General features: G+C 40.8%; 2 protein-coding genes across 3 annotated transcripts in view; one reads left to right on the plus strand and one right to left on the minus strand.

Annotated features, from left to right (window-relative positions):
- Window positions 1-7,072: 7,072 nt before the first annotated feature.
- Window positions 7,073-16,482, minus strand: LOC117960357 (E3 ubiquitin-protein ligase RNF166). Of its 2 annotated transcripts, XM_034898199.1 has the most exons (8): window positions 16,256-16,482; window positions 15,944-16,134; window positions 12,647-12,803; window positions 12,081-12,193; window positions 11,531-11,645; window positions 10,266-10,373; window positions 8,646-9,327; window positions 7,073-8,614 (listed from the first exon to the last, which is right to left on the minus strand). In XM_034898199.1, the coding sequence occupies exons 2-7, from the start codon at window positions 16,117-16,119 to the stop codon at window positions 9,262-9,264; spliced, it is 735 nt and encodes a 244-aa protein (XP_034754090.1). In that variant the 5' UTR covers window positions 16,120-16,134; window positions 16,256-16,482; the 3' UTR covers window positions 7,073-8,614; window positions 8,646-9,261. The 2 variants fall into 2 exon arrangements, with proteins under 2 accessions (XP_034754090.1, XP_034754089.1); XM_034898198.1 differs by having other exon boundaries at window positions 15,944-16,480.
- A 1,372-nt stretch (window positions 16,483-17,854) lies between these two features.
- Window positions 17,855-18,919, plus strand: part of ctu2 (cytosolic thiouridylase subunit 2 homolog (S. pombe)) — a 10,961-nt gene continuing 9,896 nt past the window's right edge. Inside the window, exon 1 of the mRNA XM_034898187.1 lies at window positions 17,855-18,217. Within this exon, the coding sequence (XP_034754078.1) occupies window positions 18,162-18,217 (56 nt within the window). The 5' untranslated portion in view covers window positions 17,855-18,161. The remainder of the gene's footprint in view (window positions 18,218-18,919) is intronic.

Consider the following 18,919-nt stretch of genomic DNA (forward strand, 5'->3'; position numbering starts at 1 on the left):
AAACACCAAACTCAGCAGGTGGCCATGTAACATGTATGAAGCACAGGTCAGGCTTCTTTCTCATCAGATGAAGTAGCAGACTGAGTATTCACTTAGACTAACTTAGTATTAAATAGCATCAAGATTATCGTATTATGCTGTATAATAAAGTTGTTTTGTTTCTGCAAAAAACGTTTGAAATTATTTGGAATTGAGAGACTAAAATGTCAGTACTGAAATAACAGTATGCTGTGTTAAAATTCTGCATTATTATGTATATGTTTGTATTTAAAATGCATGTTGACTTTATGAAAAATAAATCATCTGTTAATAAAATACCTTTTCACTGTACATGAGGGAACAAAAAAAGTCATCTCTTTTTATTGATTTTTTTTTTTGGCCATTACTCTTTGAAAAGACAACACAGCTCAGATATGAGAAATGAATGGAAGACATGTAGGAAACCGTCATGGCTCAGACTTGAACCCTGGACCTTCTGCGTCAAGGAACAAACCTCTACATACTGAATGTGCGCCTGCTCCACCAACGGAGCCAATCTGCCACACTAAAAGTCTCACTTACACTGGGATCCAAACAACTTTTCCCATTCATTGTTATCAACCTTTTTGCTTAATCGTGGTATGCATGTGCTGTTTGTAGATTAGGTTGTACAAGTGATTGCCAATAGATCCAAAACTTGGTGGTTTGATCCCTGGTTAGTTCCATGTCAAAGTGTCCTTGGGACATTGAAGACATTGAACCCTGAATTGCTCACGATGCTGCACCATCAGAGTTTAAACTGTGTGTATCTGATGTGCAGGTGGCACCTTGTACAGTAGCCTGGTGGTGTGTGTGAATGTGCATGCATGGTGAATGGTTCCTGTACTATGTAAGGACAATTAGCATGGCTGCTCATCAAAACATTGTTGGATTGATCACATTTTGCAATTGGATTTGAACAGAAATTGTCCATAGATCGTAATTCAAATTGCATAGTTTGTGCTCCAACAACTTTTGGCTGCCACAGAGGTTGGTTTTGGGAGATTAAAGAAGTCCACGTTGTCATTTTTAGATTTTTGTTGCTTTTCTTTCTAAGCTTTTTGACGCTTTTAAACGTTTCCAGAAGTTTACTAACTGAGCAGCTTTGTATGAGACAATTTTAGAAAGAACTGACAAAATGTTCTGTATTTTAACTGGAGCTACACACATAATTTCCATTTTTTATGAAATACTGGACTAAGCTTTTCTGTTATTTTACACACTTATTTCTTGGAGTGTGAGACACTGTCGTCTCTTGACAGGAATCCAACCATTATAAAGTGCTGTGTAGTCATAAAGCCCTTGCTGCATTAGTTAGTCAGGCTTAATTTACTAACGTATGATTATCTATCAACACCATTGGCAAGAAAATGAAACATAATCCAATACATGTTAATTGGAAACTATTGGAGCACAGAGTTAAAGAAGGCTGTAAAACTCAACTTTAAAGCATCAAAATGATTATGCGTTTATATGAAAGTTCAACTTGGGTACATTCATATTTTGGGCATTTTTGGCCTTAATTGACAGGACAGCTGGAGAAGTGGGGGGGGGGGGGTATGACATGCGATAAAGGGCCACAGGTCGGAGTCGAATCCTGGGCTGCTGCATTATTAAGTAACCCTGTATACGTGGGCGCCCGCTCTACCGACTGAGCTACCTGGGCACCCACAGTGGAGTAAGTTTAAGAAGATTTGAAGATCCTCTCTCCTGGGTTTCATTGGGAAAATAGATATTTAAAAAGTAAAAATTGTAGAAAAAGTTGAACATGTCCCATTATGTCCTCATTGAATGTTTTTGTAGCTACGTGTGCATAAGTTCAGTAGGCGTCCAAACAACAACAGAAGTAGGATAAGTCAAAATAATAATACCAATGAATGCAAAGCCCTGTTTATGCTTGCTGGATAACGTTTAATCCGGTTATGAATGTCCTCTAGAGAATTCATAAGAGATTTTAAGTATGAGGGTCACATCTGAGGTCAACCTGGGAAGCGTCTGCATTCAAATGGAAACTGATGTGCGATCTTATGAGATGTCCTAATGGCAGCATGTAAGTAAAAAATAAAAATGATGAAAGTTTTTCCACCAGCAGCACAGATAGATGACTTGCTGTCACAATGCTGCAAACACTTGCCCTGCCCTGCACCTGTACTACCAATCTGAGCACCTGTTGTTTGCCCCCCAGGATGGTTCTGTTATGATGTAATGGAATGCTATGGACAGTAACAGTCGGTGGAACACGGTCTAAATCTTCCCAACCAGTCAGCCAGCTTCATTTTCAATACACACAGATGCTATTCTGACTCCCTGCAGGCCTATAAATACATGGAAAGCTGTTATATTAGGCATGAGGGCAGCTCTCCATCTCACAGTGTGTCAGTAATACAAGACAGCGACGCCGCATTTAGCTGCTGTCAAGACACGAGGACTATTTTAAGGCTACAATATTAGGCCAATGGGTACTGTGTGTGTGTGGGTGATAGGTAAGGGAAGTAATAGACATGATGGCAATCAGATTACATTGGTATTTTCCACAGTGGGTGTGTGAGTGTTTCCATAAAGTCCCTCGCTGCAGGCCTCTGATGCCCTGCAAATGACACTTACACTTGTTACCAAGACATCTGCCAATGTGTGCAGCAGGGTGTGTACTTGTGTGTGCTAATTAGGGTTGAAGGATGAAGAAGGTCAGATGCTGTGGGGAAGTCAGATGAGGGGAAGCTGGGGGGGGGGGGCATGTAAGGTTGTGTTTAACGCTTTATGAATCATAGTGACGCGAATGTTGACTTTTAAAGTTATCATTCAGAATCAGAGTTTTTGCTTCTTGTACTTACAAGGCAGATTTATTGTAAGGACTTACTTGGCAATAAATAGGATTCTGATTCATTGCGTAAGCATAACATTTTAACAATTGAAGGTGTGTGGCCATGCAAGGCCTGCCCGGCATTTCTTTTATTTAATGTTCTGTGATCTTTACTTGGTTAACATGTGGGACTTGTTTGTGTTTTCAAGTATCAACCAGGTCTTTATGGAGTATAGTATTAATTATCAACAAATCCCATATAAAGTCCCAAACCCTCTCTCAATACGTTCTCTGTCTGTCTGTAGCTCTGAGCTCCAGGCTCCTATTGAAGACGTAACTCTTTAAAAAATATTCAACGGAAAATACAGTATATGAATATTTTTTTGAAATTCTTATTTATTTTTAACGTGGACTTTTTGGTCGCTATTAGTCGCTGTGGGGGGAAAATATCTATTCCCCCTAGTCTTTATCCTTTGGGTTCCACGCGATTGCCCCGGTGCTGCAGTAGATCAGGATTTGGTTTTTACCTTGTTGGCATTGGCCCAAGTAAATAAACAATTGTAAATATGAAACAGGTTAAAGATGAACCGCTAACACGGTCTAAGCTCATTAGAATGGTTTGTTTCCCCCCACGGCATAAACCGCCCTTGGACCTTAATTTGGGAAAAATATGAACGGGAGTGAACGGGGAAAGACAAAATACGTTTTGTTCATTAGTTTAAAAGATAATTTAGCAAGTCAAGAAGGTCCCAGTTTTTAATTAACTTCCCATAACCAAAATATTATTTAGTAAACAACCTGTGTACTCCGAATATTGTAGTCGCACTGTTGCTTGCTCTGGAGGAAACTACTAGAACTGTTGGGCCCTTGTAAATTCTGGAATGTGGTCTGGACCTACTCTATATGTAAAGTGTCTCCAGAAGTGTCTCTTGTTATGAACTGATACCATAAATAAAATTGAATTGAATAGTCTTGGAAGCCTTCCTTTGCAAGATAACCTCTAACATAAATTATGAATGCCAGAGGTTCATCAGCCTAAAACGTGACCTGAAAACATGGAATGAGTTTTGCTGCTCATAAAGCAGATTTTTGCATATTTTGAGTTTGAACATATGGGTTAGGGATAGTTGGGTATATCTTTTAATCCTCCAGGTACGCACAAAATATACAGCGACCATGTGGTCAAATTATAATATATGACAACATCTATTCCACATGGGGCACACTCAGCAATGCCGTCATTAGCGTCATTTTTCTATGGGTGAAGAGAGAGAAGAATGGGTGATTTATCACGGAGAGGAGAGATGGAGCGGGGTATGTTTGTGCACTCGCTGTGGAAAAGGAGCTCGAGAGGTGCTAACACTTCCAACTATGGCAAACCAAGCCACTACACCCCCGCCTCTTTTTCCACCACGACTGGAAGAGGGTGTGTATGTGTGAGTGAGTGAGTGTCTGTGTGTGAGTGAGTGTGTGCATGTGTGTGTTTGTGTGATTGAGTGAGTGTGTGTGTTTGAGAGAGAGAGAGTGTGTGTGCGTGCGTGCGTGCCTGCGTGTATGTATGTGTGTGTGTGTGTGTGTGTGTGTGTCTTTGCAGTCGTCATCTGTCTTTACAGACTGTGGATAGTTTAAGTTTTTATAAAAACTGGGGACTTGTGACATTGAGCTATATCAATAAAGTTGACTTGAGAGAAGGATCTGATTTATCTGACATGGCACTTCCAAATATGTAAGTGCCCAAAAACCCAACAAACATAGGCCCTAATGTTGGTTAGTTACATTTTAATCAATTGGAAAAATGTAATTGGAATCGTTTAAGAATATAAATCTGTATTGACAATGCAAAGTAGTTTTAACCCTCACAAGACCAAGTTCATCAGCTGATCTCACCTTTAACCATTCATCCCGATTTCATTTCTCTCACACGGCCTTCCCTGAATGTCAGCTCTGGTGTTGCATGAAGAGCATTCCCACTCACTTCAAATGATTTGACCACAAAAACATCATCGACAGAAAGAAATGGCACATGCTGTCCATGTAGATAGAAGTACTCATTTAACAAATATCATTTTTTTGTCACACACAAAAAAAAAAACTACTGTTACATTTTCTAATAACTTCAAACTCCTGTAACAATTCACAAGATCTTTTTTTCATTCTCAGCAAAGAAATTGAATAGCAAAAACATTCAAAAAGAATTGAGGTTCTTATATAAGAAATGGTAATGATTTAAAGTGATGACTCATGGAACCCGGTTCTACTTTCTTCAGAACCGGGCTCCATCCAGAGCATGACCTCCGTATGTGTTTTTCAGTATGGCTCGTAATACTCAGCATATCTGGATAAGGACTGCCATCTATTGGTTACACTATAGCAAACATCTATGCTAGTCTCCTCTCTAGTGCTGTGTGTGTGTGTGTGTGTGTGTTTGTCAAGTTTGTAAATCAACTTCATCGTCCCAGAAAGCTTGCAGACACATATCATGGTCATGATAGTCAAATGGTTTGAAATGCAAACATTTTCCAAAATATATATCTTTTTTTATTCTCTATCTTGGCCGATGGATCATAAAAATATTCCTTTGTATCAATAGTCAAAGAAGCAGATAGCAGTACCCAGCAATACCATCCTTCCTAATTTTTACTACTAACTATCTACAGACCAATGTGGTAGAAAGAAATGTTGGTAAGTACAATGTTCACAATATCAAATTTAAACTGTCTGACTTTTTTTATTGTAACGACATGACAAATTCATTTGGTGCACTTTGATCTGTTGAAGCTACTCGTGATGCTTTGAAATGTGTCAGATTTAAAGGGTAACTATCGTTTTTTTATTTTTTTCAACCTAGACCCTATTTTCCCACGTTTGTGTCTGAGGGCCTGACTGAAGGACTGGGAACAACCATCTTTGACAGTGGTCCAGTATTAAGAGAGATCTCTGGAGTCGGCAGCAGTGAAACAAGCTACAAGGTAAGCAAGGAGGATTGTGCAGCTTGTTTACCTTCTCAAAAGTGCTTGTTTTTAATATTTAATATATAAATAAAGTGTCTGACAACATTGTGGAAAGGATTTCCAAGAAGGTTCATCTTTCTTTTAAAGAGTAAGATCCTTTTATTAAACATAAAAACACCTTCAAAATTGTGTTAAACTCACCAGACTCAATGTTAATAAACTGTAATTTTAGCTTCTTAAAATACACTTCATTCAAAGTCGACAGAAACAAAACAAAACTATGAAAAGCCGTATTGGGTCGTCTGTCCACTTTTCCAATCATCAGAACTCAACAACCAAGTTTTGGTTGAAATAAAGACAGTTAGATTTACATGTGACAATAGGTTGGCTCTATACACGCTAAAAGTATTGCTTTTTTAAATGGAGTCTGGTGGGTTTAGCACTAGCGACTTTAGAGCTGTTTGTGGTTAAACAGAAAGGTCTCAAAGAGGTTTTAGAGCTCTATCTCTGTAGGGATTCTTTCCAAAATGTTTTCACACACTTAGATTATGAATCTGGGTCTGTTAGCGGCAAAACAAGCACTTTTCTGAAGGTAAATACAAGCTGGACAATAACCCTATTAACTTACATTGTAGCTTGTTTCGCCGCAAAATAGGGTCCGGGGTGAAAAAACGGTAGTTTAAGGTCTCTTCTGTTGTCCTCAAGCTACGACTCGTTTATATCATATCTTGGGAAGCCTCCATTTGGTGTTGCCATGTCAGAATTATGACTAAAATACCAGTTTATCGTTTAAACATTTGGAACCAGTTCAACACGGTATTACAACTGAAGTTGTCCCAGGGGTGCTGAACTATAGCTGCCCACTGCTCCTAATCAGTAAGGAACATACATTCCTCGTATGTGTAAATGTGCTCGGAAAATATAGGAAATAATATTATTATATTACTATTAGTGTATGTTATATACATTATTATATTGACATCATAGATGTCACAAGATGACACAAGAGACTGAAATGCATTGAATGATGAATTCAATCCTTTTACAAGAGTAATGGGTTAGTCTAAAAAACGATCAAAAAACGGATGCTGCTCCCATTGGAGTTTGAGTCTGTGTGTGTGTGTGTGTGTGTGTTTTGGTTATAGACAGGGCTAAGAGGCTAGGACAGGCTCTAGACTATATTGGGTGTTGGAGAGGTATTGAGGGGCCAGGGGCATGGAGGGATTTGTAGGTGAGAAGGAGGATTTTAATGTGATGCGGGACTTAATTGGGAGCCAGTGAAGATGGATGAGAGTTGGTGGTGTGGTGCAGCCGGAGGTGCAAAGCGGGCCGTAACGGGACCGAGAAGGTTGAGCTCATTAACAATAGCGAGCTAGTTGGGTTGACCCTCCGCCAGCCATCTGACCTACCGATATCATAAACCTCAACACAGTTTGAGTTCATCACCGAGATCCATCAGCCGCCAGACCAACTCATACCTCCAGCTGATGAAATCTGAGGAGTTAAGTCCTTCATCTTAGAAATGTGTATTTTGTTTCTTAAGTGGTTTATTTAAAAAGTTCCATTTGTGTGTGCATACAAAATAACAGTAAAATATATGGAAATATAAAACCCCTAACTTATAAGAATTCAAAGCCCTGAATAATAAATTCCTGTTCATATGGATCTATATAGTTTTTTTAACCAATTCGCGGTGCATTGCTACATCCCTAGTGAAATGCAATCAGTTGTTGCTATTAATAGGACAACTGTCAGTCTGTGCTTCTGTGCTGTCAGGGAGAATATTCATAACCCCCACATGAAGTTCAAGAGAGCCAGCGTGGCAGTGTGCAGCAGCACAAACATCCAGGTTACCGCAGTGAAACTAGAAGCCCAGGTAATGGGAGGAGCATGATGCATTCAGAAATCCAGGGACTTTTAGCCTCTCCGTGCATGAGGCTCTGGAACCGTCCTCTAACCCAGTGGTTCTAAACCTTTTACCACTCAACATAATGAAGTTGGTGTTCTTCTTCTCTACCCGACCCACCTTCACACCCTTTTCTGCATTCCAGGTACCAAACTCACACAGAATGTAAAAAACATTCCCCAGTATAGAATGTTTTTCTTTTCTTTTTTGACTATCTGTCGAGCCCCAGAAATCTTCTTGCGACCCTCTTGGGGGTCTGAACCCCAGGTTGAGAACCACTGCTCTAACCTACTGACCATGACCATTAGACGCTGCCATGGACAGTACGTACCGTTGCAGGTGTTAGCATGCAACCACACTTTGAGAAGCTCAGTCTTGAACTACTTCCGTCTTGAACAACAACATGAACTCTTCTGTTGCTTTTATGGTCAAGAAACCTAAGTTTCTGACTTCTATGAATTTGTTTTAACAGTTAAGTGCAAAATACAAAACACACAACTCTAAAGCACTTGCATCCATTTGTGGAGATGACTAGAGGAGCTATTTATTCATTGTATTTTATTCAGTGTTGTACCTTTGCAAAATACTTCCTAATTAGCCCTTGTGTGCAAGTTACTGTATGTTAACTCCTCAAAAAACAAAGTGCCTGTTCAGACTTGCTCACTGCACACCAATCTGTAGAACACGTTATTCACAGTGAGTACCAGCGATAAGGAACTGCCTGCAAGTGACTGATGGCCACTGATGAGGCTTTAGGAGTCAGCAGGCTTCAGGATCTTTCACACTCACACACAAGACATTTGTTTAACGGAGGTAGCCCTTCATGCTGGGGTGGTCCAGATAATCCGAAGCCGTGAGTGGATGCACTCTTTCCAAGCTGGAGATTGGCATTTTAACGTAGATTATGTAGGTACTCGATATCAGTCTTGGTCTCAAGACCTCTGGATTTTATTTCAAGGCCAGCCAAGACCACAACTGCTGGGATTTCGCTAAGCTGCCTGTGCACTGTCTGATTAAGGTCTGTGTTAAAACTTGCAAATCCAACCAATACCCTGACTTATATCTATAAGTTATCGTAACCCCCCCCCCCTCTACAATCACTCCCAAGACAATGAATGTGGGAGCCAGGAGAAGAAGCTCTGGCGCAAGTCTTGACTCTGTCTTTTCTTGGTCTCGATACACTCTGGTCTTGGTGACGTCTTGTTTTCGGTTAAGGTGGTCTCAACTACGAACCCGCCCACTGGATCCATTCCAAGCCCACAAAGTGTTTTATCTTCAAATCATCGAATCAAATGAAGCAGTGAAGACACATGCCGACTGCTTTTGGTCTGTAGCGTAGCAAACTGGCTGTCCCGCTACCCAAGGAAAAACCAAAAAAAGGAAGCAAGCTTATCACCAAATCCAAACGTGGCTGGACTCCTCTGCGATGTGGCTTTCTGTAGACTGCGTGAACCTGGCGGGGTCGGCTGTGTCTGTTGCCCGGATGATATCTTCTGAGACGTGAGGTACAGCAGCAGTGCAGAGGGACGAGAGTGGCATGGTCGATGGTTCTCACGGTGACAGGAGGGTTGTGGTGTGATTGGTTGTCAGTTTTCAGCCAGTGACAGTGCCAGAGCTGCCTGCAGCGCTGCTTCCTCATCAATGCTGTAGTCCTGACAAAACACAAAAAGCAACAGCTACTAGTCACCGCAAAGCACACAATGGAACCCTAATCCAACTTCCATTATGTAAGGCAGGGATTCCCAACCAGGGGTACTTCTGCAGTTGCCAGGTAGTACATGGAAACATCGGAGAGTCGCTCAACTAATTCCAAATTAACATTAAGTCATCTGCAACACCTAAACACTACATGTTGTAGTTGTGTAGAGTGTGTGGAAACTAGTCATCAAGCCAGCACAGAAGTTTAGGTAAAATGAATTATTAAACGGTCTAAATTCACAGCACACAGCAACTTAATACTATGTAGCGTCTGGCTTTTGTTTGATATTTAGTCACGTAAAAATGCCTTGAAATGCTCTGAGTGAAATGAAGCAGGCCTTTTTTTGTGAAGGGTATGGCACGGAAGAGCCAGCGTTATGGTAACCCTGTTTGTTTTGTTTTCCATCCTCTAGATGAGGGAAAAGGTTGTTTCAGTTTAGTCGTTTAGTTTAAGTCATAGTTGATACATCATTTATATCCAAATCCAATGCTGTCAAATTCTAAATGCCGAGGTTATTTGGTACACAGGAAACTAAAGTAGATTGGATAGACAGTTCATGAAATGCGGTGTGCACACACACACACACACACACACACACACACACACACACACACACACATACATACATTTATGGTTTGAAAAATTGCCACTTTTGAAAACAATTTGGTGCAATAAGACATCATAAGGCCTCAGGACCCTGTGATAAAGCAGGACCTAGTACTCAGTACTTTGGGAATCTCCAAAGAGCATCTACATGGAGTGATACCTCTCAAGAGGAAATGAGGGACCATGTTTTACCATTTTTTTTTAAATTTTATATTTGACTTCCTTGAAGTAGAAGTTAGACATACTATTTCAAAAGACAAACCACCATGACAGCTATGGACCTACAACAAAGGTGTCATAAGAGAACTTGTGTCTGTGGAGGAGATGCTGGAGGAAGTTGGAGCTCTTATAGCTGGGGTCCCCCCACGGCATGGCTGAGCACACCGGACACACCTGGAGACACAACCACACAGCCAGGTTTAGTTACTATGAAGATAAAAAGGGCCATGGTTAAAAACACTACAACTTAAAGAACCAAAACCTGTATGTCATCCTTTTTTTTTTACTCATACAACATTTTCTGACACTAGTTTTCTGAATGTGAAGTCAACAAATACACAAAATAAAAATCAGTATTCACAAATATGTAGATTCATTTGTACTTTTCTCGTAATTATGAGATCCTGATCTGGGCTTAAGTGGGTCCAACAGCTGCCCTGCTACGTCTGGACCTACTTTTCCCCCATCCACATCACATCCTAGAACAGGATCCATCACCTTAAACGGGGGGGGCACTGCACCTCCGCTACCTCAACACAACCACACACCAGCTCAGATCTGAACCCTTGTGTTTTCTCCTCAACAATTATCGCTTTTTCCAACATTTTCTCCACTTTTTCAATGTTGTGACTGCTTTTTTTTATGTTTATCCAAAGTTATTTGATATTTCTAATGTTGACATTTTCAACGCTTATTTCAAAGGCCTACTTTTTGTGATAAAAAAACTGAAAATGGGTCAAATTTGACCGAGGACAACATGAGGGTTAAGTAGGGCGGTGAAGCGGTGCAGTCTCATCTCAACCTACCCCTTCCACTACTGTAAACTGCCCCGGTTAAGGTGGACCAGACGGCTGGAAGATGAGTACCCGGAGGCCATCACTGTATGTGTAGTCACCAGTGCCTTGTAACGCCCCACAGTGCCCTGCTATGCCATGAACTACTACAAAGAACTACTACAAACTACTATTTTTTTGGGACTGTTATTTCTACTTTTCATTCTAACCCCAACCGGCCCGTCAGACACCGCGTACCTAGAGCCTGGTTCTGGGTCTGGTTCTGGGTCTGGGTCTGTCCGAGGTTTCTTCCCAAAGGGGAGTCTTTCCTCGCGACTGTCGCACTATTGCTTGTTCTGGAGGGAACTACTAGAACCGTTGGGTCCTTCTCGCCAACCAGCCTGATAACACTAGATTACAGTGTCATAGCTCCAAATAACCTGAAATGGTTCCTGGGTTTCTTAAAATGTCCATGCAGTAAATATTGATTGGAAGCACTTCTAGCTATCTAGGATCAACCGAGTTATTAATCTAGTATATGACAGAGTAGTCTCTTACCACTTTATTAGGGTCATTACGGTGGCTGTCCATACAGTGCTTCACCAGCTCCTGCTGGTCCAAGTTTCTGGCCCCACAGAACGGACATGCAAATGTTGACCGGTTTGGAATATTGCTGCACATGAGTGGACACACATTAAACATAAAGACATGGATTATGAAAAGCTTGTAGTAACTAGTGTGCAGATGTGCAACATGTCAAGTATATTATAATCAATACATTCTACTTGTGCACAGGACATTAACATGTGAGCACCTTGTCTTTATTTTAATTTTTTTAGATTTTGCGGGGCATTTTTGCTCTTTATTTTGACAGGGCAGGTGAAGACATGGAAAGGGAGAGAGGGGGGGGGAATGACATGCAGCCGTAGTTGTTAACTGCACAAAAAGAGATACGGGTTGTTCTCAAAAGTAGAGGCATTTAAGAGAGAATTAATGAAAATAATTGAAAAAAAATGCTTATGTGGACAAACATTGTTTTGGCATGTAAACTGCATGTGCAGATTGAGTCAACTCAGCATGGACGTGGCCAAAGTGTGTGTGTGTGTACCTTGGTATAGGTTGGGAGGTCGGGAGTACAGGGACAAACTTGGGACAGTTGGCTATCTGCTCCTGTACTTTAGAACAGGAAGCAATGTGAGACCTCATCTTTACCAGAGCCACCTGAGAACACACACACACACACACACACACACACACACACACACACACACACAGACACACAATAAAACCAACTTGCTGCCATATTCATAGAAGATCTAACTGATTGACCATCATCACTTGAATAATCTGGCTGGTAACCGACTGATCATTCCTCCTTCATCCTCACCCTCTTCATACAACTCTGTGCATGTACATTTTCATTGATGCAGTTACTTGGTATTACTTTCAAATAAATACATAAATCATTTTTTTTTTTAACAGTAAATGCTAAAGAAATCAAATATAAATTGTATATTCACATGAGTGTATGTCAACTGTACTAGGTTGTCCCAATATGAGGATCTGTACCAAATAATAAAAATACACCCATATTGGAAAGTTGAAAATTGAAATTTTTCAAAAGTCTGTGTCCTCGGTGTCATGTGGCCTTGGTAATGAATGGTCGAGACCTACCTTCTTGTCACAGCCCCTGCAGGGGGCTTTGTATGAGGCCAGCTGCTTCTCCACACTGGAGGAACGCTCCACTTTCTTGGGGTCAAAGGGCACACGACAGAGAGGGCATAGGGGCGAGGTCACCTGAAGACATGGCTGAAGACACTCCCCACAGAACCTGGAACAGCCAACGGCACGGGGGGACATGTTATAAGGGAGGGGCATCCCAGTGTGTCCTGCTGGTCCACGGAGCACTGACGAGTTATCTATTCCTTTGAATTCAATCTATCAGCAATGCTCCATCACTACTGTGTATTTGCATTTCAAAGTTTTTCAGTTGCAATAAGGTACTCCTTAACGCCTGGATTATTTCATTATATATAAAGAATAACGTGTCTCTGCTTGGATTTTTGCATGTAGTCTTGGTGGAACCTCGTGAACGAAAAGATATCAAAATAATTTTGATAGTTCCAAAAGTTCTCCAGATATGCTTGGGTCAGGGTTAGATGAGGCCCTAAGTGGTGCTTTTTTGCTAAATCGTGAAAAATGGTGCAATTACTTTTCGGAACTCCTCTTTTCTCAACACGCATCCCGTCACCCTGTTCATACCTGCTCGCCATAGGCATAATTTAAAGGGAGGGGGGAGGGGGGGTTACAACCCAATTATCAAAACTCGCCAGAGTAATACCCCCCCCCCCCCAAAAAAAACGTATACAATTTCCTTTACATAATAAAGACATTTGCACCATAAATTGGTGCAGCAACGTTCACCAGAATGCAGAAAATGAAGTGTCCGATGCTCAAACACCCCAACGTTAAACCCAAAGTTACGCTTTTCTGACCACGGGGGGAAATATGTAGCAGGAAAAGTTAACCCCTTTCCTTGATTTCATGTTGTTTATGGAAAAGGAGAACCAGGAAATGAGTCGGAGAAAATGCAATGCTACCAAGCCACGGCAGAACAACATACGTCCCCATGAGCAGGTCAGGCTACTGCGTACGGTCCGGCAAAGGGTCCGAATGTCCAGGTACCCACAAGCATGGTCAGGCTACACTGGGTATCCATTCTAGGATAGGCGAAAGAAAATGCTTTGGCTTGTTTGTGTTTCTTTAAACCAAGCGAAGCCTAGCAGAGACAGCGAGAAGGGAGGGACATCTGGGTGTGAGAGACCCAATGGAAGGGAGGGACATCTGGGTGTGAGAGACCCAATGGAAGGGAGGGACATCTGGGTGTGAGAGACCCAATGGAAGGAAGGGACATCTGGCTGGTGAGAGACCCAACGGATGTCAGGTTTTTATTCTAGCAATGATGTCCTCTTAAAGGTCCGCTATGCAGTTTTGGCTATTTCTTCGGTTTGTCTATAGAGCCCCGCCTACAGGTTTCTCTATAGAGCGTCCCCTAGAGGTTTCTCTATAGACCTCCACCTACAGGTTTCTCAATAGAGCTCCCACTACAGGTTTCTCTATAGAGTCAACCCTACAGGTTTCTCTATAGAGCTCCCCCTCCAGGTTTCTCTATAGAGCTCCCCCTACAGGCTTCTCTATAGAGTCAACCCTACAGGTTTCTCTATAGACCTCCCCCTACAGGCTTCTCTTTAGAGCTCCAACCCACAGGTTTCTCTATAGATCTCCCCCTATAGGTTTCTCTATAGAGCCCCCCTACAGGCTTCTCTTTAGAGCTCCAACCTACATGTTTCTCTATAGAGTCAGCCCTACAGGTTTCTCTATAGACCTCCCCCTACAGGCTTCTCTTTAGAGCTCCAACCTACAGGTTTCTCTATAGAGTCAGCCCTACAGGTTTCTTTATAGACCTCCCCCTACAGGTTTCTCTATAGAGCCCCCCTACAGGTTTCTCTATAGAGTCAGCCCTACAGGTTTCTCTATAGACCTCCCCCTACAGGTTTCTCTATAGAACCCCCCTCCAGGTTTCTCTAATATTAATATCATTAGAGTGTAAACATGTGCCAGTGCTGTCTCTTAACCCTTATGTTGTCTTTTGTGTCACGGGGACAGCAGGATGGGTCCCGGTGACCCAAAGAACAACACAAGGGCCAACCCCCCCGACCCCACCCCCAGCTAGTAAACGTTGCACTACCTAGCTAACAATTTTTGGTTTCCAGAACGTTCTTCGTGTTTGGTTGCGGGAACGTTCCCTAAGGTTAGGTTTGGTTGTTAGTTTTTGGTTACGGCAAACGTTCTCAGAACCTTAGGAGAACATTCCCCTAATGTTTCCACCTTTAGAGAACGTTAGGAGAACGTTCTGAAAACGTTCGCTGTAACCAAATAGCAACGGTCCCAGAACGTTAAGGAAACTTTCCGATCAACCAAAACACAACCAAACCTAACATTCAGGGAACGTTCCTTTTTAAATTCCCCTAACCTTTAAAAGACTATCACCCATATAATTAGTGTGTGTGTAATATATATATATATATATATATATATATATATATATATATATATATATATATATATATATATATATATATATATATATATATTCACTTACCTTACTATATACATCTGTCCATTGCACATATGACCTATTCTTTGCACATTCTGTACTTAACCCATTCAGCCTCTTGTTTCTTGTATTATGCAACAGTTCTTATGTATGTACTGTACATATTTGTTTTTAGTATTTTATTGATTATTCTTTAGTCTCTTTCTTTATGTTTGCACCATTGACCAACGTTAAGTGTAGGCATATTGTGGGAATCTACCTTTCTCTGATTCTGATGAACAAATCATGAAACTGGGACATTATAACATGATGAATAAGCATTGTTCTTGTTAAATAAATAAATAAATCTATTAAAACCTTACTGTTTCTAAACTAACGTTGTCTCAAATCTAGTTTTTATAAGCCCATCTTAGTGATGGAAGTGTATGATTGACAGATGTAGGCGCTCATTGTCTGACAGATCATTTATACCCCACTAACACAAAACGTTTAGGGAACGTTAGGGAACGTTAGTTTATGGTTCTCTAAAGGTAATCTCGAATCAAACCGAATATTAACGTTCCCAGAACGTTAAGGAAACTTTCTGATCAACCAAAACACAACCAAACCTTCAGGGAACGTTCCCGCAACCAAAAACGAACGTTCCCAGAACGTTTTGGGGAACAAAATTCTTAGCTGGGATAGCCTACTGAGTGCTTCAGAAAGAATTATTATTATTAAGCCAAATGAACTCAGCTATAAACCGAAAAGCTATTCAGCTGTCTGTAGCTATAAAAATTTACACAATTAAAATTTGAAAAAGCGGTATGTCCACACACAATAAGACACAACCAAAGAAGAAGTAGCGACTTTACGTGTGAGCACAGCTGGCGATGCTGACGGGTTTGTGGTAGACCTCCAGGCAGATGGGACAGGAGAACTGGCTCTCGACGCCCTCCGCCGGGGCTGCCAGCGAGCCCGGGCCGCTGGTCGGCTGCTGCTGGCGGAGCTGGGTGCTCGCCGAGACCAAGCTCCGAAACATCGCCATCATGGAGCGCGAGACGGTCTACAATTGTCGACAACAAGAGAGGAAGATGTGCTTAGCTACTGTTAGCTAGTGCATTAGCCGTACAGACATAACGGCCTTCCAACCATCACATAATAGCTTCCATAAACCAAAGCGTTACTTTTTCCTGTCTGCCAGAGACATGCTCGAGAGGTAAACATTGGGAGCAGAGCCCGCTCACGAGCGTCTGCGCTGTGCTGAGCGCGAGGTTGACCTGAATAAAAAACAAAACAAGCTATAACGTCATGGCGTGCAGATCTACGCGTGGAGTACATGTAGCGCTGGATCCACTTGGTTGTCAGATTAGCGCTGTTCGAATAACGAGAGCGAACGTTGCCGAACATCACGAGAAGCCACAACAACCGACTGTAGTGAAGTCGGTTTTATATTGGACGTTGGGAATTCGACACATTCGTAAAGTCTATTATGCAGCTTTCCCTTTTGACCAATCCATGTCAAATCGCTTTTTTTTAACTCTCTTACACGTTTCACAAAGCTTATATTTCCAAAAACTCCATACTGTTACTGTATAGGTATTTTTCTGTGTTAATAAATGTTATAAATCAATTGTGCAGCTTGCCCTTTTGACCAATCCATGTCAAATCGCTTGTGTTGAAGTTCAACACAACTGTTGAACTCTACTAACCCTCTTACACATTGCACAAAGCTTTTCTTTTTTTTTTCTTTTTTTAAACTTCCTTTAATAGGTCAAAAGGTGGAGCCGCATAATGGATTTATGGCTTTTTTTTACATTAAAAAATCATTGAAAAAAATAAGAGAGTTAGCGGAGTTCAACAAAAGTTTTTTGCCATGAATAGTTCAAAAGGTCAAGCCGCAGAATAGATTTATAGCATTTTTTTTCCATAAAAAGAAAGAGTGCTACACATTATCTGTGTAGTACTTAGGTCTGTTTCCAATGCATATGTGTGTACACACACACGGTGTGTTGTATATCTGTTTCAGTTATCACCGTTTTGAATGTCATTGATGTTCAGAAAAACATTTTGTTTACAAAAATCTGTCTTTATTGCCCTATAAATTAAACATAAAAGGCAAAAGCATTACGCAAAATGGATTATATCACAGAACTATTATCTTCTATTAGAACCATAACTTACATGTCACACACATAGAAAGGCACCCACATGTGTAAAACTAAAAAAAGACACACAAGACCACAAACAAACAAATTAACTACAGCTGTTCTGATATTCCAGACCAGTCTGATGCATGTTGGCCAGTAACACCCCCCCCCCCCCTCACATTTCATCAGTGTCCCGGATCAAACAATATACAACATTTAAAAAAATAATACAATTATAAATTTCAATTTAGATCCTGGCTAAGAGATATTTTACAGAGGTTCAAGAGTGTTATAGTGTTATCTATATTTATTTCGGAACACTTGTTTGACAGGATATGATCAATGTGTCTTACTATTATTATTGTCTTATTATTATTATGGTCTTATTATCATTATACTTATGTAATTTATTTATTTATTTTAATTTTTACATATTTTTATTTTTTACTTTTTTTTTATTGTTTTTTTTTAAAATTAATATTATTATGTTATCGTTTTAATTTAGTATGTCTTATTTTGATATGGGAAGCCTTGACTCCACCTCCGTACCAGCAGGTGGCAGTGACGCAACGTAAAGCATAAAGAAGAAGATCATCCACGTCATCAAAAAGTGCCATGTTTAGACCAGACACCCGTTCTTTAACTGTCTATGCAGGCACCAAACACGCGCACAGTTGTTACTGAATTAAAGTGAATTTAAATAGTTAACAACAATATATCGTAACATATATGAAAAACGCGAAGCTGTAAGTATCAATTTGTGTTCCCCAACGTTGCTTCAGATGAGTTGCCGCCCCTCGTGACAACATTTGAATACTCTATGAGTTCAAAACGAGACATAAGTCTCGCGGACGGAACGTGACACTGTATTGTGATAGAGCTTCTGCTAACAAAACATTGTTAACATTAGCAGTAGCTCGGTAGCTCGTTAGCTAGCTTCCCAATGTGCCAGGTGGATGAAGACTACCACGAGCAGCTGCAGCTTGCGGAGGGACCCAGGTACGTTATGAAGAAAGTTATTCTAGTATTTTGGAAATGTTGAGTCTTTGAAGTTCACCGCCATATGTACACTTTATTAAGGGGACAATACATGTACCGACCGAGGTATCTGGACTTTTGGTCAGTATGGGGACTTGAACCAGCGACCTTCTGGTTCCCAACTCCCCTCCCCACTGACGGAGCTACCGTACTTCAGGAGGCTGTGTCTTGTTGATAGGTTTATATCTCATTATTAGAAGTTTAGACACCCATGCTAAAGTTGATTAAAAAGAGGAATACAAATAAATGCCTTAATTAAAAAAATAAGAAAAATCCAACCTTTAAGGACACCAATTAAGGACACCAATTTTCTTTCTGAATGAGTATATCGTAAATGGATAAATGTTCTTTTTTAAAATACAGGGGGCATAAGTACATCATCATTTACCCTTCAGCATACATAGAGATTGGCATGGGGTATGCATATAAAATCATCTCTCAATGCAAATCAAAGCAGCTATTAGGCTAACTGAAATAACACCATGGGGGGATGCATAGTATCCTGATCCATGAAATAACTGGTCTTTAATAATTAATCTCTACCTGCCTTTATGGGAATTTAACATAGGGGGTGTATACTTATGCCCCCTGTATTTCAACATAGGGGGGTGTATACTTATGCCCCTGTATTTTAACATAGGGGGGTGTATACTTATGCCCCTG

This window comes from Etheostoma cragini, chromosome 17, assembly GCF_013103735.1.
Source record: "Etheostoma cragini isolate CJK2018 chromosome 17, CSU_Ecrag_1.0, whole genome shotgun sequence".
NCBI classification, from domain to species: domain Eukaryota; kingdom Metazoa; phylum Chordata; class Actinopteri; order Perciformes; family Percidae; genus Etheostoma; species Etheostoma cragini.

Coding starts and splice junctions, on each gene's coding strand:
- LOC117960357 (XM_034898199.1), bottom strand. CDS start 16,119: ATGATGGCGATGTTTCGGAGCTTGGTCTCGGCGAGCACCCAGCTCCGC. Junction 12,194..12,646: donor GCAGGGGCTGTGACAAGAAG/GTAGGTCTCGAC, acceptor GTGTGTTCTCAG/GTGGCTCTGGTAAAGATGAG. Junction 9,328..10,265: donor TCTCTTATGACACCTTTGTT/GTAGGTCCATAG, acceptor GTGTTTTGTCAG/GACTACAGCATTGATGAGGA.